Source organism: Parasteatoda tepidariorum, chromosome 1 (assembly GCF_043381705.1).
Source record: "Parasteatoda tepidariorum isolate YZ-2023 chromosome 1, CAS_Ptep_4.0, whole genome shotgun sequence".
In the NCBI taxonomy this organism is placed as follows: Eukaryota; Metazoa; Arthropoda; class Arachnida; order Araneae; family Theridiidae; genus Parasteatoda; species Parasteatoda tepidariorum.
This window is the reverse complement of record NC_092204.1, coordinates 17356723-17379945: the sequence shown is the minus strand read 5'-3', so window position 1 is coordinate 17379945 and position 23223 is coordinate 17356723. Positions and strand designations below refer to the sequence as shown.

Sequence of the window (23223 nt, the reverse complement as noted above, 5' to 3'; positions counted from 1 at the left end):
TGTGTAACCCTCGAATATTTTTATTATAACAAAAAAGAAATTCACACTAAAAAATTTCATTAGACGACATGAGGAAATTTATTAATTTATTGTTTCTGGATGTATGCAACGTTATCTGTTATTTTACTCAGTAATAATAATTTTTATAATAAATTATTGTATAATTTAACGTTAATTTAATAACGAACTTAATTATTGTAATTAAACAATTGATGCCGAGTAACATTTATGGAGTAAATTTTTTAATATGAGTTTTGAAAATAAGAGGTGCATACCATTCACTGAATGGAAACAAAGAATTGTTTTATTATTTTTAATATTTTAAAAAATATATTTTTTAAAAAAGCATATTTTTAAAAAAAATTATTTTAATTCTTTTTATATTGAAAAATTATCTGAAGAGAGGGTAAATTTTGTGAAAAGCATCTTTTTTTCTTTTTAATCTAATGACCTTCATATCAGAGAGGTTGAATACACAAAGTTGGATGAACACGACTTAGCTTTCTGCAAAGAAAAATGAAAAAGTCATAGTTATTAAATGATTGATTAGATTATTTGTTTTATAGAATGTTATCTATTGCTAAATAAGACATTTTATTAAGGCCTTGATTGTTTGATTGTTATTTGATGAAAACGTCAACATACTCCTGTTTTTCTGAGCGGAACATTGATCTACTTTTTTTTTTTTTTTTACATTTAACCCTTTCGCGCCGACTGTCACAAATACGTGACAGCATAAGACAGTATCAACCAGGGTAAAAAGATAAAACTGGTAATCAAAGTAATTCTTTAACAGTTTATTTGTGGGCGGGGTTATAATTGTTTGATTTATTTTATTCACCACTACTTAGTTCAAAATAAAATTATTTAGTTATACTTTGAACTAACAATGAGTATATATATATGATTAAACTAACAATAATTAAAGTCAAAGCAATTTAAGTCTGTCAAATTAGCAATGACTACATTTATGCTACCGTTTTATATTTATTTACATTCTGATTTTGTACGAATGCTTTTATGAATCAGCCGTCCCCAAGGGGTTAATGATTACGATCGTGCTTTACGGAGTTTACTCGTGCAAGGGAATTTTACAAGCAAAAACAAGTGTGATAATATTAATATATTAAATAATAAAATTTTTTGCTGAGGTGATAATATTTAAATTTTATTGGAAAAAAGGATTTCGTGATTAATTGTATTTTTTTATACAAATCAAGAAATGCTTTATTTGTGTTTGTAGCTATATACTTAGGTATGCATGTGATTACCATAATTAATCTATAAAGGAAAATTATATTTACATTAGTAAATAGTTGTAATGAAGATACTCTTTCTCTTTTAAATAAATTTCTACAATACATAACATATTTTTTTGTTGTTATTTTTTGGGGAATGGGAGGCTAACACTCACGCATTCCAATTCGAAAGAAGCTCCACTCACCTGCGTTTTTCAGCAGTTGCAGCTATAATAAAACTTTTTATGGAACTTAATTTTATCATGTGGAGTGCTCGAAGACAAAAGTTTTTTTTCCACGTATTAATGATAATCGTATTTTAACTCTACTTTAAAGGGAGGACAGACATAAGCTGTTTAAACAGGAAAGGATACTCCAATCATTAAAAAATAGCCTAATATAATAAAGTAGCGCATATAAAAAAGAGTAGATATTTCGTAACACTTTTTCGCTTTTAAATATACCTATTTATTTTTAACGAATTTTTTCTAAAAATATTAAAATTTACCCATTTTGAGCAAGAGTATTTCTTCTAGAAAAAAATTGTCGTTTTAAGGTAGTTGAGTAATAACTACATTTAAGCATTTTACAGTTAGTATATTTAAAAAAAAAGTAATTTGCAATTGTAGTTAACTACAATTTTAGTAAAGAAGTTGAGGTAGTTACCTTTAAATGAAATTTAGTTTTTCCAGCCACTGAGCATACCTATATAAAAGTTTATCAAGACCTTTTTCTAAGCGAAAAATGCTGACAAAAAGTACTAATAATTAGAAAATAAAATTGTTGCTTTGAATTTGGTAAGTATAGGGAAATGAATAAAATAATTATATGGCTTTTATAAGTTTTTTTACAAACAAATAGAAATAAACCAAAAACGCACGAGTTTCAACAAAATATTTTCATCGTATAAATTAATTTATATGAAATTTGTAGGAAATTATCTTTCCTACAAATGCAGACGTGACATTTTTCTGTAAAATTAATAATTTAGAACCGGACTTCCCGGATTGTGTTCCACGGATTTCTTTGGAGTCTACTTTTCCTAATTAAAGGGACCTGGGCAAACAATGAATGAAAATTAATACTTTTCAAAAGCCATACTTAAGATGAATGAATACTATGTATAAAATAATAATAACTGGACTGAAATAAAATGGGCTGATCACATCATTCGAATGAACAGAGAGCGTTCGACAAACATAATCTTTTTGGCTCAGCCCATCGGATCAAGGCCCAGAGGTCGACCAAAGCTGAGATGGGCCGACTGCGTGGAAAGAGACTTTTCAGTCTTAAAAGTCTCAAACTGGAAGACAACTGCCAGGCGAAGGCAGGCCTGGAGGAAGTTGATTGAGAAAGCCAGGGGCTGTCGTGCCATTGAGGAAGGAAGGAAGGACTGAAATAATAATACGGAGGAAGAAAAGAAAATAGTGCAAAATGATTAAGGTAAGTGAGACAAGCTTAGGAAATGTATCTAACTCATTGCAACAGATATAAAATTGCGAATATATCAGAACTTATATTTTAATTTATGGTGCCTCAAAAACTATTTGCATAACCTATCTAGATTCATAACCTGATACTAGTCTACCCTACCAGATTTACAATTTTCAAAAATTATCTGCTCTTTCACTATTAATTTAACTAACTCGATTTTCAAATTACTACTTTTGAATTTTGTTCATTTTGTTACCCATTCCACTTTGGCTTGGTCAATTTGATTTTTGAGTACCGATATTTGCAAGTGAATTGCATTTAAATATGTCAACTACTTTCCTAATGTTTATTTTCAGAGTTGTGCAAACAGCACAATCGTATAGTGTGCAAAAAAAAAAAAAAAAAAAAATTATAAAAATCTGTATAACTATTGTTCGAATGAACGGATTTTCAGGAACCAAGTGCCGATCATAATGGATGAAAGGGGTGACTTTAGATATGCTATTAAATTAGGACTAACTGTTAATTAAAATATAGAATTAGACAACAAAACGTAATTTCTCTGAATTAACATACTCATCTGTCAATTGAGAAATACATAATAATTTAAATTCAGTGATGGGATTGAGTCCGAGGTTTTTAAAATGTAAGTTCCAAGTCAGGGATTTTAAGAAATTTCCCCATTTCACAGCAGCAGTTAAAATCATAAAAAAAAATTGTGTTAGAAATAGATATAGCATGCAGTTAATTTGAATTTTTAAAAATAAATGTAGGTTTCATTTTGTGAACCGAAATAATTCGTGGGCTATTTAATTCTATTACAATATCATCTGTACTATAAATATTAATATTAATACGTTTCTTATTCCATTCACCTTAGAATAATTCTCCTGGATTTTTTTCCCTAACCCTGTTTATTATTTATTTTCCAGGGATTGTTTTGCACAGTGTGGTCATGTAAAATTTAAGGAATAAGGTAGGATCCATCATCATTGCCGGTCCTTACACCATCATATATTCATATATTTTGATCACTATGACATTTCCAAAATGCCTGCTTATGATATTTTACTCAATAATACAATTGATTTTTATGAGTCTGGCACTAAAACTTTGCAGGCTATACAGCTAAAGGCTACTGATAACGAGGATATTTACCTCACTGATTAAAACAAAAAACTTGTTAAAATATATTTTGCAATTTAATGTAGCAAAAACGACATTATTATCTTAACAAAAAAAAAGAAGAAAAAATAAGAAGGGAAAATTAGTCATTAAAACTTCTTAATTAAACATGTACGTAAATTTATTGCTTAAAAAACAATTGGCTAACGCTCTTATAGCGATTTTTTTAGATAAACGCTTCTCAAAATTTTTATCAGACATTAGGAAAAAAAAGCTTAATACAGTGATGCAATTCTTAATTTGTTAATATTTAAGACATTCTTAAATTATTGCTATTTGAAGAAAATGAGGAATAATGCGCAATAAACTAAGTAAAATATAAATATAACCCGGAGATTTAAAATATAAAAAAATGAAAGAGTAATATTTTGAACTTTTATTTTTTTAAAAAAAAATTATCCTGCATTTAGGGTAATAATTTATCGAGAAGAGAGATTAGGAGCAACGTTATAATTTTCCGTTTTGTTCCAATTTAACATAATTGAAAGTTTAATATTGAGAAAATTGCAAATAAGGAAAACTAAGTGACAACAATGTAGAAACACGTAAAATTTCGAAATCTGATCGAAATTAAATCAATGAAATGGCAAAATATAAAAAAAATTTTAAGTCTGCTTCAACTCGTGGATAAACTTAAAGAAAAGCTTACTAATGATTTTAATTTAAATAAGAAATATTTTAAAGCACCAGAAAAATTATAAATAAATAAATTAAATATATAAATAAATAAATAAATGAATAAATTAAATGTTGTCGTTGTTGTTCATTTACGTCGCACTATACAGTCACTCGAATTCGAGTGACTGTAGCTGCACAATGGGCTATTGGCGACGGTCTGGGAAACATCCCTGAGGATGATCCGAAGACATGCCATCACAATTTTGATCTTCTGCAGACGGGATGGCACCCCCGCTTTGGTAGCCCGACGACCTTTCACGTGAAGTCGAGCGCGAATAAATTAGATGAAGTAAATAATTAAAATAAATAAATAAACTTAATAAAATGAACAAAATAAATAAATAAATAATAGAAAACGCAATAGAATGGAGGAAAAAAAGAACCAAGATTTATAACTGATTTTAGAAAGAAAAAATATCAATACTAATCAAGCAAATTCCCATTATTTTATATTAATTAAAGAGAAAACAGTTTTTCTGTTTTTGAAATTTTTTTAAAACTAAAATTGAAGCATTCTAGACAAATCATAGATTCATAAAATTGACAGAAAACAAAATCATTATAAAACATTTAAATTAATATTACATTTTGAAAAAGAAAATTTATAGAATCATTATTCAACTGAAGGAAAGTAAGAAATTTTGTAACCAGCTTTTAGTATAAAGCAAAGAGTAACTTGAACCTGCATTAACTGACATTCTTTTAGAATTTGAAAAACTAATAAAACTTTCAGAGGAATATACTTTCCTTAAAAGCACTAAGCCGCACGAAATTCTAGGAGAGTATGCTATTTCCTTCTTCTAACATTTCTCACAAATCAGAAGCCACCTTTCGCTTATTTATTTTTTTCCGAAATTTTGTATCAATGTTTTTTTTTGTGAATAGGCCAATGTTGAAACAAATTTGCAACTTTCCATCTTTTTGCAGAAAAAGCACTAACTTTAACAAGAAAATAAATATTTTTTTAGAGCATTGTGGGAGCTGAAATTACTAAAGGCAAGTCGGCGTTCTCCTGCTACCAAAGGATTTTCTTGAAGATACGTTAAAAGTAAGTCAATAGGTCACTGTATTTACGAGTGACCGTTATCAGGGCAGGATGTCATGAGTATTGATAAAAAGAGAGAAGTTAAAGAATTCCTCATTGCTACACAGTTTGCTGGGTTATGTTTTTGCAGTATATCAGACATATTTCAACAATTTATTTTAGGAAAATAAATGCATTTTAACTTTTTTTTCTAACGAGTAAGGGAGAAAAAGCTGTTAATGTTGTTAAAGCTTCGGTACCTCCTTAGTCCCTACGCAGCCAGTCCCTACGCAGCTGTTTATCAGACTTACACCTCGGCCTGGATTAGAGAAGAATAGCATTCCTACGATTCTTGAACTGGTAACCCACATGTAAAAAAAATTGGCTTGCTTTAAACTTTTCAAGTACATTAGTTAAAATCATTTTAATAATGAGATATAAAGTATTTTTACTAGGAGAATTAGCTCTTTTTTGCTGAAAAAAGACTTGGCAATTTCCTTTTCGCTATGGCGCGTGATGTGATTTTTTTATGGGTTACCAGTACCACAAATATCTTAGCAACGGTTGTTAAGACACTATTTTTTGGAATCATTTATTTTTAATTCTAGAGAGTTAGGTTAAAGCGTAGAGTTCCATCCCTCAATTTTGTTTTTGATGTTGATGTTTTTTTGTATCCTAATTTTGATGTAATAAAGACTCGCTGTAATAAAGAGAGTTATATTTTCATAGTTAATGTTGAAGTAATTCGTTAAAAGTATGTAACATTTTATGCAAATATTTATCTCAAAAACCTTTTTTTGCCTTTATTTTTCTCCCATATCTTTAAAACTTTTGGCATTCATGCAATAAGTTAGTTTTTATGTTATTTTTTTGGAAATTAAATTGTCACCGAATTATAGAGCTAAATTAATAATTTTACTTAAAAATTGCACTGTTAGGGAATATTAAACTACAACTCACACAATTTGCTACTGTTTGTTCATAGTTTGGTATTTTTTAAAACTATTTCATGATGTATGCAAGCAATATAAAGTGCGTTTCAATGACAGTTTTTCAAAAAATTTATGTACGCAGGGGTCTGTCTAGGGTTTTCTGAGAGGTACCTATTTTGTGAAAATTTAGATATCATTTGTGAAAAATTAAAAATTATGTTAAAAAAATCAACACAAAAATATGGACTTATGGTTTCTTAAGGGATACAAAAATAAAATTTTAAGAAAAAGTATTTTGTGAAACTACCGTTTCTCCTAAAATTGAATTTGTGAAACTACCGTTTTTCCTAAAGTTGAATTTGTGAAGGTACCGCTAAACGGTAGTAAATTCGGCCTGGACAGACCCCTGGTACGTAACATAATTTGGCTAAAATGCTTTAAGTGTGATATAGTTTTAAGCCGAATTTAATTATTAGTGTGGATTAGGAATAATCATCCTAATCATAAATACTTAAATCATCATTAAAAAGTCATAAATCAGTAATATTTTGTAAAAGAATAATTTTTTTTAAAAATTTAATTTTCAAATGTGAAATTTTAAACCTGTTTTTACTGTGTATTTTAATTTTTTCTCTCTCGAAAATTGTGTGCCGGCACGCCCATGATAGAGATTCACAGGTTTTTACTGTAGATATAATCGATTTTGCAAGAACTGCATTGAACTAGATTGTATGAAAGTGATCTGGTATGTTGCTGTCTATAATAGTAAATTGTATTACTTGAGAGGGATTGAGCACTTCCTAGATATATGAACAGACTTAAGTATGCAGCCTAAGCAGAAAAACCTAACATAAGCAGAAAAATTTTTTTGTAAACTTCTGAAACATTCTTCTGTAGATTTTGTTTTAATGGGGAAGCATAAAGATTTTCAATATTTCTAGAAATTTTGAAATTAAGTTTAGAACTGCAGTTTTTGCCCAATGATATAATTTTTTAAAAGTTTTATATAAATATTTAATTAGATTTTGAAATAATGAACTAAAAATATCAAATTATAAACTTAACTAAAATATATGAACAAATTATAAACTTAAAAATTTTTTTAGTTTAATCTAGGAAGCATTGACAATAAATGAAATGAAGAGTTCTATCTTTTGTATTGTTATTTTTTCATGAGAATATTTTACATTTTTTTCTAACTATTAGGAAAATCATCTGAAAAATGAACTTTAAAGGAATTCTAATCTTTCTAAATAAATTGAACAATTCTTGAAAAGTAGGACATTGACATTAATTCTAGTCTTAAGCATGAAAATAAATTGGAAGTAACTCAAAAGCCTATGTATTTTTTTCAACTTTTATTAGATTTACATGATGAACAATCCATAATTATTTACAAATGAAGTAAAATTTTTATATTATCATTTCTTTCTCTTTAGGTTTACCACTGATATAAATATTACTACCAGGAATGGGCAATGTTAAGATTTTGGCATCGCAATTTATCGATACATAAATGTTTTATATTTAATACTGCGTAAATTTGCAACCAGTAAGTTGCACTTTTTTAAATAAATCTTGCATTTTTTATAATTATTTCTCAATGTTTAAAGTAATCTGCAAAATAACGGTTAAAAGCACTAAACGGCTGGATTGATTGTGAAAATATGAACAGGATTTGCGCTCACACAATCAAAAGAAAACTCTTCCATAGCTAAGAGATTCAACTAAGCTTTGATTCTCAAGCAAAGTCGGATTCATTATGTCAGCAAAACGATGATTCACGATGTAAAAAAGATGAGGAAAGATGATGATTATTGCCACAGCTATCACTGCAAACTTACGGAAGAAAATGCTCTTCCCTGGAGCTTGCAGACATCGATGAACTATCGGAAACAATGCTCAACATCGCTTGTATAGACACCAATACGAATGATACATCGGGAAATATCGTGCATAACTCAGTAAATACCGATTTGCGATGATTAAAAAAATTGCCAATCTAAACATTGAATCAGCAATGATTGCATAGAATCGTTGTTTTCCGATGCATCAATGTATCGTTTAGTCCTAAATACTACAGTCAAACCTCAATATCATGAACTCGAAAAGAAACACTACAAATTTTGAGATGTCAAAAATAAGTTGCATAATATATGTATGCTTCAATTGTTAAAATCTTTGTTTTTTCTTTTGATTTTACAAATACTCAAATTCTTCTTTTTTGTCATTTTCCTTTTTGTTGTATTCGTAATCTGTTAATAATTCTAAATCTTCCCAATAATCTAATACTATTACACTATTGACGTCAATCTAATTCTTTATAATTATCAGTTTCTTTTGTATTCATTAAATTAGCAAATTGTTTCTTCTCTTATTGGCAGGTGTTATTATCTACACATACATCTCTAAATGTCTTTTTTTTAAAATGTATGATTCAGGGAACTTCTTTTATTAAGAATATTTTATTAAACTATTCAAGAAAAATCTTTAAAAATTTAAGTTTAAGAAGAAATTTTCAAATTTTTCAAAAATTTAGGGATGTCTTTTTTTGGTGACTAAAAAAAATTATCCAGGATCATTAGGAAATATTTGTGACTGAAGGAGATTTTTTCTATTATCCATATTGAAAATGCATAGAGAATTTTGATTATTTTGTTATATCAGTTTATTTTTTATTTAAATTATAGATTTGGATATAAAGTTCAACAATTTATTTTACAGCAAATTCATTGATTAAGAATTCTTCTCATAATCTGTTATATACCAAAGTTCTCCCTAGGAATAAAAAAGGGCAGGGCACTTTTACAAGGAAATAAAACACTGAGTTTGGAAGGGCATTCACTTCACATCTTAAAAATTTGTCAAGATTTGTAATACAGTCAAACCTCGCTATAGTGAACACGGTTTATAGTGAATTCCCGGATAAAGTNACAAATTATGTCTAAATTTTCACAAAATAGGTACCTTTCAGAAAAACCTAGACAGACCCCTGATATTGAAAATGCATAGAGAATTTTGATTATTTTGTTATATCAGTTTTTTTTTTTTTCTAAATTATAGATTTAGATATAAAGTTCAACAATTTATTTTACAGCAAATTCATTGATTAAGAATTCTTCTCATAATCTGTCATGTACCAAAGTTCTCCCTAGGAATAAAAAAGGGCAGGGCACTTTCACAAAGAAAAAGGGGTTTTGAGTTTTGAAAGGGCATTCACTTCACAACGTAATAATTTGTCAAGATGTGTAATATTATATAATAACTCTGAATTTGATCCTCAACAATTTTTAAATTACTCTTTTATACTATTTTATGTGTGCATTTCAAAAAGTTTCACTCATTATAAAAATAAGAGAAAAATTTGTAGTTTACAAAAAAATAATTAAAGGCATACTTAAAAAAAAAAAAAAACAACAACAAAAAAAAAAAAACAGCTCAATTTTTTAAAATTTTTTTTAAAAGTGAACTAAAGAAGAAATGATTAATGATAAACAACTTGAGAGCTTTTCTCTATAATTTAAACTGAAAATTGTGAGAAAATAACTATTTAAAGATGCCTTTTTTTTAAAAAAAAGTATTAAAAAATAATTTTAAAATTTAAAATCACTTAAATAATTCCTCAATATACCTCCTAAAAAAATAGGAACGTATAAAAATTTAACCAGTTGAGAATAATCCTGACAAAAGTAATCAGAATTAATTCCATGAATTTACTAGTGTGAAATTATTTAAAAAATGAATTAATTTTTTTAAAATTGGAATCTAAATAAAAAGGCAGTGTTTTTAAGGGATGGTGGCTTATTTTTACGAAAAGGTCAAAGAGGGCGCAACAAATTGGCAGGCAGGGTGGACTGCCCTTCTAAAAATGCAAAGGGAGAACAAACACTGTATGTATTTCATGTATTATTAAGAATATTGTAGAATGATTAAACACTGTATAGAAATGTGCTGACAACTTTTAATATAAAATTTTGCAGTGTTATATGGACAACTGGTGATAGGGCCTCCTGGTTCTGGTAAAACAACCTATTGCCATGCTATGAGTGAGTTTTTGAAAGGAATTGGAAGGAGAGTTGCAATTGTAAATCTAGATCCTGGAAATGATGTTTTGCCCTATGAAGCAAGTATTGATGTATCTCATTTGATTACTGTTGATAATGTGATGGAGCTTAGTAAACTAGGTCCTAATGGTGGATTGATATTTTGTATGGAATATCTTGAAAAGAAAGTAGATTGGCTCTTAGAAGAACTCAAGAAGTTCAGTGATTGCTATTTTCTTATTGATTGCCCTGGTCAGGTAAAAAGAATATTTTTTGGATTTATTTATTTAGTAAATTTTTGTAATGATCTGTTGAAAATAAGTTAATTTCCATAATTACCAAGAGTTACGAAATTTTGTTGCTTGCAGTGAATATTTGAAAAAGTAATGCTTAAGTGTTACTTTTTATAATAGTTTTTTTTATTTAATTCCTATTTAATTTAGCTATTTTAATTAATATAACCATTAAGCTATAATTAACATAGAAAATAGCTAATAATTTACCCATTTTCATTATGAGATATATTTCTATGTAGAATTAAGTTGTAAAAACAACTTGAAATTGCTCTAATTGGATTTTTGTTAACATTACTTTTGATACCTGATAGCTAATTTTGAATGTTAGTACCTCCTGCATAGCTGTAATGTATACAAATTAAAGCTACTTTTCCATATTGCTGGCTCTGGTAAATTCAGTTATTTAATTTATTTATTTATTTTTTTAAATTTTTTATTTTAAAGCAGGGCTTGAAAAACCACCCGTCCGCCCGTCCTCGGCGGTCAAAAACTCCCCGCGGACAACGAATTTCTCGAATCCGACGTCCTCGTGGACGGCCATTTTCCCGTTAATGTTGGTGATACATTTTCAATTTTTTTTTATCTTACAAGAGTCTAGCGCCTCACTTCTAAAATGACCCTCTAATCTAGAAATACAGCAACATGCTGCGCATGGTGGAATTGATGTTTTCTCTGTCTCCCGAACTGCAGCGGTTGAAAGGGACATTTCAGCAATGAACTTTAAAAAAAAACCCAAAAACATTACGTACTGGTTTTAAACAGGAAGCGTTAAACGCAATTATGAACATCTACTTAAATGGAAATCCCCTTTCAGATTTTTGTGCAGACACCTCTGTAAATCATTAGCTTGATTGTGGAACTGGCAAACGTCATATTTGATTCATTNCTAGGCAGACAACGTGGACAGTAGACATGAACCCCTCTCTTCAAACTTCCACACCACAACCACCGAGAGGACTTTTAGCCATAATAAACATAATGTGCACCTTACTGCGTAAACATGCCGGTTGGCAGGATCAAACTCACTACTTCCAGCTCATCAACCAGTGGTGTGAGTCCTGGGGTGTTATTGGGTGTGAGTGACGCCATAACCAACTGCCCTCTTTATAAAAGTTCATTTCCTTCAAGGAAGAATTTTTTTATTTATTTTTAAAATGAATGTGGTGACTTGCAAAGCATGAAGTATCGCTTGTGTGTACAAAATGGAAAAGAGCCTAATAAAATTTATATTATTTTTATGTTGTGTGTTAGGGAAATAATGTGAAACATCATTTTGAGTTGTGATATTACTTGAAATTTAGAATACATTATAAATAATAAAATGTCATTGGTTTTATTATTGTACATCAGAGCACAAAATTTCTACTCTATTGACGCGTAAATATTTAATAAGTAACAGATAAAATAAGTAACAGAGTTTGACTCAAGAATAATAGAGAGTTTAGTGCTAGGTCAAACTCTTTGACGAATACTTTGACCTAGCAACTGCTATTACTAAATATTAATGCACTAGGACTGCAATTGTCAGATGGTATTTCTGAAATTTTAATTTTCTGATATTTTTCTTACTTTAATTGCATTTTATAATATATAAATGATATTGAAACTATTGAGACCTTACGGGAACATTATTTTAGGATAATATTATTTATTACATTGTAATAAATGTGTTGTAATAAATGTGTCCAAAACGTTTTTAATAAAATTAGGAGAATTTTTAAAAATATTTATATATTTTTTTAAGAAATGGTGGTGAGCAATAATTTTTATCTGGCTTGTACTTTTAGAATTAAAATTGCATGCCTTGTTGTAAAGTATTAATTAAAAAAAGTATTTGGTAGAAGTAAAATATGCTTTACACTTCATTATAAGATCATTTTTTAAGATTTGAACTTAATTATGTTGATAACCTGTAGTTTTTTTAGTTACGTAATAGATTTTATTCTCAACAGATTTTTTTAGTGCAGTGAAATCTCTCGGGAGCAACCATTCTCTGTTTCACAGTAAAATGGTCGTTAATGGAGGTTGATTGCTCTTAGAGGTTACTTTAAAATGCTAAAGGTGCATGATTTTTCACAAGTGATTTTAATTTTAGTTAGTGTTATTTTCTTCATACAGAAATGCCAATTGTTTTGGCCTCATGAAAACCGAATCAATGAATAAAATTTAGCGACAATAGAAATTTTCCCTACTGATTTAATTCTGTGTAAAAACAAATTTCCAAATCATGAATGATAGAGCTGTTTTAAATAATTAAACAACGACTGCAACATGAGGCTGTAAACTGAATGCAACTAATTTATATTTTTTGTATCTCTTTATTTGACTATTTCTGCATTTGGTGCAGAGGTTTTGCCTGGTTGCTCATAGATATTTTGATGGTCTGTCTTAAAGGTTTTCGTCAACATAATGTCTAAGGAAAAAGTTCCATGCTTTCCAAAAGTGTTCGTAAATAGGTTGCTACATAGAGGTGGTTTTTCCTGGAGGTTTCACTGGATTTTATTTTACACTGTGTAGAATGCATAAACTGTAAATTCCATGATAAATTTTCACATTTCTATAAAAAATTGCAACTTCAACCAATATCATGCTTATTATTATCATGAAAATCTCCATTTTTTATGTAACTAACATTGTCTTATCTATTATTCAATTGTCTATACTAGTTTTCAATTGTATTTCTCTCACTGTTTGAATTTAATGTTGTATTTCAGAACATTACATAAGTTATGTATCATCTGGTCAGGTAATAGTCTGTGCATAAAGCAATTATCCAACTTAAAATTGTTATAAGTTTTGTTTTTACCATCTGTATGTCAATTAAGCGGTAATCTGTATGTTAATCTGTATGTCAATCAAATTATTAATTGTCATAAAGCTGCTGAACAAATGCTTTATCATGATGCATAGTCAACCGTGTTCTCGCAAAACTTATCTTTAGGCTCGAATAAGATCTTGCCTGCAATTAATAAGAAGTTGACTCTTGATTTAGAAGAATGCTCAGGAAAGGCATGTCTTTCTATGAGTGAATCGCGCAGGTAATTAAATATATGCAAATGTTGATGAAAAATTTTAAAAATTTTACAGATATGTCAAGTTACTATATAATTGGACAATAATTTTAACGTAGATGGAAAATAATCAATTCTAGTCAGTTTTCATACAATCTTTGATGAAGAATATGGTCTTCCTGCACATTTCTCTATTTCAAATTTCCTTTTTATTTTGGGCCTTTTTAAATAATCCACAACCCAGATATCATCATTTATGCAGAGTGTACTCACTGTACATGCAGTTTTAACCCTTTTGGAACGTGCGAGTCATAAATGTATTAGTAAGGAATCAGTATCAAAATGTTAAAAAGTTAAAAGCGATAGCTTAAGTTTAGGCATGGCTAATTTGACAGACTTATTTTTGCTTTCACTTTAAATCTAACACATCCAATTCTTGTGTGTTAAAAGTGTAACTATACAATTTTTCTTACGAACTAAGTAGTGGTTAATTAAATAACGCAAACTATCATTTCCCTGCCCACAAATAAACTGCTGTAAAAGTAGTTTGGCTACCAGTTTTATCTTTTTTACTCTGATTATGCATGTATGACTCGTCCGCCTCGAAAAGGTTAAGTAATATTGACAGCCTGTTTGCTGTATGTTGCCCTACTATAAATATAAGTTTTGCATTGTTCTGAACATTAAAATGCTGGTATCTTTATTCTTGCCACATCAACCCCTAGTTAAATTATAACTAAATAAAATATTATATTTTCTGTAAATTTATTATGAAAGCTTAAATTCCCGAATGTCAGATATTATGTTTAATTTTTCAATTGAAAGCTAAATTATCTTCAACAATAATTAATTTCATTTTGTACAGGTGGAGCTGTACACTCATCATGATTCTGTACAAAATATTGTATCTGCATTAACAAAATCTGGTTTCCAACTCTGTTCTGTGCATTTAGTTGATTCTCATTATTGCTGCGATCCTTCCAAATTTGTTGCAATTTTGTTGACATCTCTTGCTACAATGTTGAAAAGTAAGTTCATCAAGATTTTTAATATAAAAGTGTATCGAATTTAGAATTTCTTAATGAAATTTATTTTGAATATGTTGGTTTTAAATATAAGATTCACTTATGACGATCCCATATTGACCAAGAGTCTAGATTTAAGTAGTAAGAGTCTTTTATTTGATACAATTCTTATAATGCTTTAAAGTGTACTCTATTAGCAACCAATTTTTTCATTTTTTGCTAAATGTAACAAAAGGAATAGTTTTGAAAGCATTAAATAATTTCACAATAATAGAAATTAAAGACCTTTATTTCATCCTTTTCTGAATTAAACAAAATAATATGGAAAGCACAAACATGAAATAATATTAAAATAATGGAAACTAAATTATTTCACTTTTTTCTGAATTTAATAAATGAAATAATTTCTCAAATCATGAAATAATATCACAATAATGGAAATTAAAGAATTCAACCTTTTCCTGAGTTTAACAAAATAATTTAGGAAGCGTGAAATAATATCAGAATAACAGAAATGAAAGGTTTTGACCTTTTCTTGAATTTAACAAAGTAATTTGAGAAGCATGAGAAAATATCAGAATAATGCAAACTGAAAGATCTAACTATTTTCTGAATTTAACAAACAAAATAATTTTGCAAAGCATGAAATAATATCAGATGTAGTGAAAACTGAAGACTTTCTGGTGTTTGATAAATTGGGAGTACAAAACATACAAATTTTTTATGTAATGTTAACCCTTTTGTTATATCAGAATAATGGAAGCTAATGGATTTAACTTTTTCCTAATTAAAAAAAATTTTTTTTTTTTTGGAAACCTGAGACAATATCAGAAATAATGGAAAATAATTAGTTTCTTACTTTATATATATATTTGTTGCACAACACACGCAAACTTTTTACATTTTAAGGATATTAAAATAGCAAATTTTTCATTAATTATTTCAGTAATTCTTTTATTAATGTTTGATTGATTGTATTTCAGTGGGAACTCCTCATATTAATGTCTTGTCTAAAGCTGATCTAATTGAGAAGCATGGAAAGTTACATTTTGATCTTAGTTATTATACAGATGTGTTGGACCTTCAGGAAATAGTTAGTTTATTATCGGTAATATTTCTTTTTGTTATTTTTTGCTGTAAAAAAAAATTTGCCTGAATATTAAATAAGCTACTTCATAATTTCCTTATTTTATATGATAATAGGAGTTACAATATCAAATATTTTGATGTGTATCATTTTTTTTATCTAATTTATTATTCAGATGTGGTGGATGTTTAAATGTAGTCAATGAACTATCAATAGTATATATATATATATTTTTAATGTTTATTTGTGTTATTTTTTTAAATGTGCCGCACAATTTTTAATAAATAGTTTTATTTTTCTTAAGTAGCCTATAATTCGTAATATAGGAAACAAAACCTTGACATAAGATGTTTTGAACTGTCTAAATTATTATTCATTAAATTGGTGTTATTTTCTTCTGTTATAAGTGTTCCTTTCAGTAACATTCATGTACTTGATTTTGAACTTACATCTCCATAATATTAAAAAAAAAAAATTGTAGAAAGTTATTCTCGAGTAACAGAATAGTCTTTTTCTTTGCAGATGTCATAAACATTTTGTGTCAAAACTGTTGGCATATTTCGAAAGATAGTGACCACTATTTTAGGAAGTATACATAAAAATTTTGTACTGCTTACTTTCTAATAAAAAATTAAATAAAAAATAACAAATTAATTAACAATTAAAATTAAGAATAATTTTGAATCAAATTGGTTAGATTTTCTGAAACATCACTCAGCTTAGGATCAGAATCTTTGCGTATTTTAGAATTTGTGAATTTTAAATAATTCATTTAATCACATTTTCACTTTTTTAAAAAAATAAATAAATAATTTTTAAAATTTACTACCTAAAGGCATAATAATATAATGCATATGAAATGAAGCAACTACATTTATTTTATAAGTAATTATTAAATGCTTATAAAATAAATGTAAAAATGTTAAATAAATGAAATTATCCTTTTCACTGTCATAATGTGTGATTTTTTTTTAATGCAAGAACGCAAACATTATAAATCCAGTTTTTATTATTTATTAAAAGAAATAATTTTTAAAAATAACTAATTTTATATTTTTTGTTGTAAAACTAAATTTTAAACCATTAGAGCATTTCTTGAAAATTTAACTACTAAGTGTTAGTTTAAATTCTAAGCAAGAGTTGTAGATTTTTGTTATTGTGGATTTTTTTATTGCAGATTTTCATAATTGGATGAACTTATTTATTAAATGTGTAGTTATCTTAATTTTTTCTCTCCATTCTTTAATTAAACCCTTTAAAAATGTCTGATTTCTCAATATGTGAACTATCTTCAGTCATATCTTTTACATTTTTTCATGTGATTATTATGCTAAACTTGAAATTTTATTTTAAAAATTTCTGTTTGTGAATCATATTATATTCTCTATAAATAAAATTAATCTTTGGCATGATTTCGTTTGCTATGATCCAACTACTCTAAAATATTATTTTGCGATTGTTTTTATTACAGTTTTCAGAACTTAAATATTATAATATTAAAATGCACTGAAACATTTTATGTTCTAAGGAAAATGAGGATGTTATTCACCAAAAACATTTTATTTCCTATGAAAAAATTACAGTATTATTCAATAAAATCATCTTATTTGCTATGGGAAAATCACAGCGTTTTACACCAAAAACACTTTATTTACATCAGTGAAATCATAGTGTTATTCACCAAAAACATCTTATTTCCTACGAGGAATTTCTATTCATCAAAAATTTTTTTTTTTCTGAAGAGGAAAATATGTTATTCATCAAAAACCAACTCACTAACAATTTAAAAAAAGTGGTTTCTCTTTATTTTATTATTTAGAAAATTTTGTGCCTATTGTATTTTATTTATGTTGTCTACATTATATCTTAGTTTATCATAATGCAACAAGTTATATTGAAACAATTCATTTAACATGTGTCTCCTTTATCTGATTTGTTGTAAGAATTGCAGCCAAATTGCTTTGTGTTATTTTTGATTAAATCATTTTGATTTTTAGTTTCTTGCTTTGATTTATAATTTAATTTTTTTTAAAAACTAATAAAATAATTTGTTGAAGTTGTGATCATTGATGCATATCAACGTTATGGATCCCTTTTTCTGTTTATGTAATTATATGATATTTAGATAGATATCAACAATATCTTATTTTGTATCAAAATAAATTTATTATAAATTGTTATTTTTGAAAAGCTGTACTTCAGATTTCTTATAAAAATAACTTAAAATGATTTTTATTAATATATATTTAATAGTTATAAATTTTGAACAGGATGATCCATTTTTGGCAAGGTATAAAAAATTGAATGAAGCTTTAATGGGACTTGTAGAAGATTACAGTCTAGTTTCCTTTTATGTTCTTAGTATAAAAGTGAGTATATTTTAAATTTACTGATTACAATTTTTTTTTTTGTAAGTGTTAATTTTATCTGCATTTTTGAAAATTTTATTTGTGCTATCATTTAATTATTTTTATACTTTCTGTTTGAAAAAATGGGAAATACAATTTGCTGAATTTTTTGATTTTGTTTCTTTCAGGAAACATTTTAATTAAAAATAAAATAATAAATAAATTTATTAAAAAATAGTCTCATGTGCTAATATTGTTTATAGTTTTGATTTGAATTAAAAAGATGCAGGTATAATAAACTATTTTTGATTATAGCAGCTATAATATCTTATCATTATTAGTCAGGGATGACACAGCTGAACTTAATATTATTTAATAAAATATGTAATATTTGAATGATCATATTCATAGCCCCCATTAAACTTGTGAAAAGGAACTTTATTGCAAGCTTAAGATAGTGTTAAAGAAATATTTTAAATGGCTAAAATGTGTGTGTATAAACATTAATAAACTATGACAGTAAAAGGAAATTTTATGTCTAAAAGTTTTTTGTTTGTATACTTAACAGAAATTTACAAACTTAATTAACAGAACAGTTTAACAGAATTTTTTAAAATGTATATTATTATTAGTTTAAAGAAAATATGTTATAAGTCTATTTCTTGTTTAATGTGTAGCTTGTTGATTAAATTTTTTGAATTTGGAAATTAATAATTGTAATCATAAAATCATGCTGACTTTTTACCCTTCCTCTTTTTTTTAAGTCCTAAAAGGTTCAGTGAACCATTGTTTTTAATGATTTGCATATAATTTATATAATTGTAATTATAAAAGCTTACTCATTCATATAACCAGGGCTCTTATTTACAGTATTTATTTATTCACATTGATTTTTTTACCCTGTTGTTGTACAATGTAAAGCATTATTATTATCATCTTTAATTTCATTATCCATTTCAAATTGAAATTGAGAATTGAAATTGAGAATTCAAATTGAAATTGAGAATTTCTTATGCGTATTTCATAAATACAAATACTTTTAAATGAATTTATATTTCATCTCCTTCAGTTTATTCAGCATGCTATCATGGAATTTGATCAAAGAATTATTTATACAAATTTAAACTTTAAGTTTTTTGTTCTTTGAATTTTTCTAATCTTTATGAAATTCATTTTTTTATTAATATCAATATTTTAATTGCTTATATGCTTTTCTTAAATTAATTATTCCATAATTTTCAGTTTGAACGAACAATATATTTCTTATATATATATATTTTTAAAGTTCTATCATTGTTAAATTGTTCTTAATAATAGAAAGTTTGTACTATTTATTTCAATTACATTTCTTTTTCTCTAATTTTTTTTGACCACTTTATTTTCTTAAAAGTCATTAATTTTTATAAGTTAATTATTTCATAGTTTCCAATTATTTAAATCACATTTATGTTTAATATTTTTTTCAAGTTTTTCAGTATTGTGCGTTTGTCAAAGAATAACATTTACAATTTAGTTTCTTAACATTTATTTTACTGCTGTTCAACTTTTACTAATGACTTTCTTAATCATTTGCTTTAAAAGTTACCAATATTACTCTTTATAAGAAAATTTCTCTCTGCTGATTTAAATCATACCCTATCATTGATACGAATGATTAATTAACTTGGTTATATAATTCCCCTGTAAGAACAATTTACTTTTGAATTATTTATTTTATTTAGACATCCCAAATTTCTTTTGAAACAGCTGCCAATTCTAATATTTGTTTGAAAAAATATTAGAACCCTTATTCTATTCAAGATACAAAGTCCGCAAACTTTATCAGAATGTATTGAAATCTTTTTAAATGAGAGGAAAAGAGTTATAAGACTCTGACCATGTATTTCTTATCACAAAATAATAACTACCGTTAATAGCTCAGTTTAATTGTTTGTTGATTTTATATTTATTTGTATGGTTTTATTTACCTATTTTAATTGCAGAAAATTTTAAGTTCCGATATGCATGTCTTACACCTGTGTGCAAGCTTAATACTATCACTTCCTGTTGATTTAATTAGTGAATTTGCTGTAACTTGATACAGAATAAATCACTTTTGTATGACATTTTAAACCTCTTATTTTTTAACTTTATCTTAACTATTCTTGATTACTCGTCTTTTACTCCTTTTAAATATATTTCTTTTGAAAGACCATGTTCTCTTTTAAATCTGAAAGAAAGTTTTTTTAAAAAAAATAACCAAATCAATGCTGTAATTTTTTACTAAGCATTAGGGTACCTTGTTATTCAACTTTTTTTCAGAGCAAGATGTAATACCAAGAAAAAGTGACCAATCAACGTGGACGTTATTGATATAAATTTTTTTCTAAATCAAAAAATATCTTCTTTGAGAAGTATAGTCTCAGAATTTTGATCTAAGTAACTCCCTGGCATTGCAGTCCATGTTGGACCATGGCCTCACTAACAATTTTTCTCCAAAGTCGCCTGTCTCTAGCTCTTTGTTCATAATTTTGATCAAAAACAGCAAAATTTTCACTTATATTAGTTAAGATAAAACAATTAGTTAAAATTTTTATGATTATATATTTGAGTTAGGAATTATATAATCGAGTTAGGACTTTTAATTCTTAAAACATCTTTCCCTCAAAACTCTCACAATACTGTGCTAAACTGGTCTTTTACCATCATTCACTTGAACACCGTATAGCAGACTGTAAAAATGTTTCCAGAAGTGGTCTTACAAGTATAGTGCTATGAGGTTAGAGATGGCATGAAAAGGCTGACTTAAATTTCTTGGTAAGTTCTATTGCAGTTTCAATCAAAATCCCAATTTATGACAAAAAATAAAGATTTAAATTAGCCATCAAATCCGGGGTTTTAGCGTTTAAGCATGTTCTTTTTGCTGTTGGTTTGAGTATGATTAGTGGAGAAGTTCTAGGTGTTTGGCTAGCATCACTGGCCAAGTGAGCAAAAAGCAGTGTCTGTGTCAAATTTGCACTCTATTTCAACTTTTACAAGAGGCATATATATATCTTTAAATATATTTAACTTGAATTTTAAGGATTAAAAATAAGTTTTTAATGCAGTGAGTATTTCCGAACTAAATTATATGACCATTCTAACCAAACCAAAATTAGTGAAATTTTTTGTGTTGATCAAGTTTTCAAGGCCATACTTTTCACAGAAGATATTATATTTGATTTGAAAAAAACTATATCTGTAATGTCCACGTAGATTGGCCACTTTTGTTGGGTATTACTTTTCTCTCTCTCTCTCTCAAAAAAAGAAGAAAAAAAAAAGAAAGAGAAAAGGAGGCATCCTATGGATTTAAGCAGTTAAAAAAAGTTGAGTAACAACCTTGGAGAAAGGAATAACATCTGAGGGAATTAAGTGAACTTGTTTTCTTTTGTCCTTGTTATTTGTGTTAGTGTTTAGTCTATTTTGTTTATATCAATACTGCATTGAAAATGAAAAGATTCAATGTTGATGTATGCATTCAAATTTATCTTACTCATTTGAAACTCACTAAAGTCCTGGGTGAGCTTTTGCTTCTTTTGCTTTGCTATATGAATTTGTACGGATAAATTGTAAATGGCTAAAGATTTCTTAGCATAAGTTCAAAACTCTTAACATTTATAATAAAGTTAATTTTATCATAGATGTAGATAGAAATCCAACCATGAAGAAGAAAGATATAACATTTAACTATAAACTGTATATCCCAGTATATAAGTAGACTCCCTATTTTTTGTTATATCATGTTTATAAGTTGTCCGCTGAAAAAAAACTGATATAAAAATTTAAAAACAAAAAATATGAAGTCTACAAAATATATATAAGTAAAAAATATTTCACATTGTTCTTTCCGGATTACAACATTTGCCCTCAAATATAGATATTATGAAGTGCCCCCTTAAAAAAATATTAATAAATGTGGAATTTTGAATTCTTTGGGTGGGGTGAAGATGATTTTCTTGTGGGACACAGCAGATAAGGATGAAGTAGAATCCTTTTCAAAGTGGGATCCGTATGACAACACTGCTGACATTATTGAATCTAACAGAGATGATGTTCTAGAATCTTTAAATTTCCAGCTTTATGCTATGTCTTAAAACTTTCCATTGTGTTAAATTTTTTGAAATACTCTCTAGAATAAATATAAATACTATCTGGTTGTAAAGAAAATATTATGAAATGAAACACAAAATTAATTGTACTTAACATATTAAAAATAGTTTTAGAAAGAGGTTAATTGATACAGAGTTATTTATTTTTTTTGTCATGGTTTATAATGCCTCGATATTTCATGACCAATGAATGCCCGCCTTTATTACTGGTGACTAAGTTGACCCTCTGATTATTTCTTAAAATTTTAGTTGTTTGAAAGTCGACTCTTGAATATTCTTAAACTTTTAATGATGTGAGTTTATGAATTTGTTGTCAATAGGACTATTGCTATTATTTTCTAACAAAAGTTGAATTTTTGATGGATCAAAATTTTTTATCAGTCCTATTAGATTTGAGTTATCAAAAATTGACAGAACATTTTAAATAACAATGCTTAACTGACAATTTTGTGACATTTTTATTAAAATAAATTTTTTTCCATTATTAGCTCAAGGAATGCATGTCCAAAGTGCTTCAAGGCGCAGATAAGGCAAATGGCTACCTATTTGGTATTAACGAAGAAGATAGAAATATTCAGAACATGTTGTCATGTGCCATGAGTGCAGAATTTGAGGACGCCAAAGTAGCAGACATCAGGGAACGATACATTTCAATGGATTCACATGTGGATGGTTTTGTGTCTAAAGGAAGATAGTGAGCTCTTTTAAATATTATGTAATGTATTCAATTACTTTGTAAATATATTGTTTAGGTATCAATTTGAATAAATGTTTATTTATAACTCGTATTTGTAT

At 27.3% G+C, this 23223-nt stretch overlaps 1 protein-coding gene across 2 annotated transcripts; it reads left to right on the top strand.

Annotated features, from left to right (window-relative positions):
• The first annotated feature begins 6174 nt into the window (after positions 1-6174).
• LOC107437290 (GPN-loop GTPase 2) lies at positions 6175-23216 on the top strand. Of its 2 annotated transcripts, XM_016049228.3 has the most exons (7): positions 6298-6313; positions 7931-8043; positions 10472-10791; positions 14707-14869; positions 15850-15974; positions 18224-18322; positions 22917-23216. In XM_016049228.3, coding segments are annotated over exons 2-7 (915 nt in total). In that variant the 5' UTR covers positions 6298-6313; positions 7931-8042; the 3' UTR covers positions 23124-23216. The 2 variants fall into 2 exon arrangements, with proteins under 2 accessions (XP_015904713.1, XP_015904714.1); XM_016049227.3 differs by lacking the exon at positions 7931-8043 and having other exon boundaries at positions 6175-6313.
• The last annotated feature ends 7 nt before the right edge of the window (positions 23217-23223 follow it).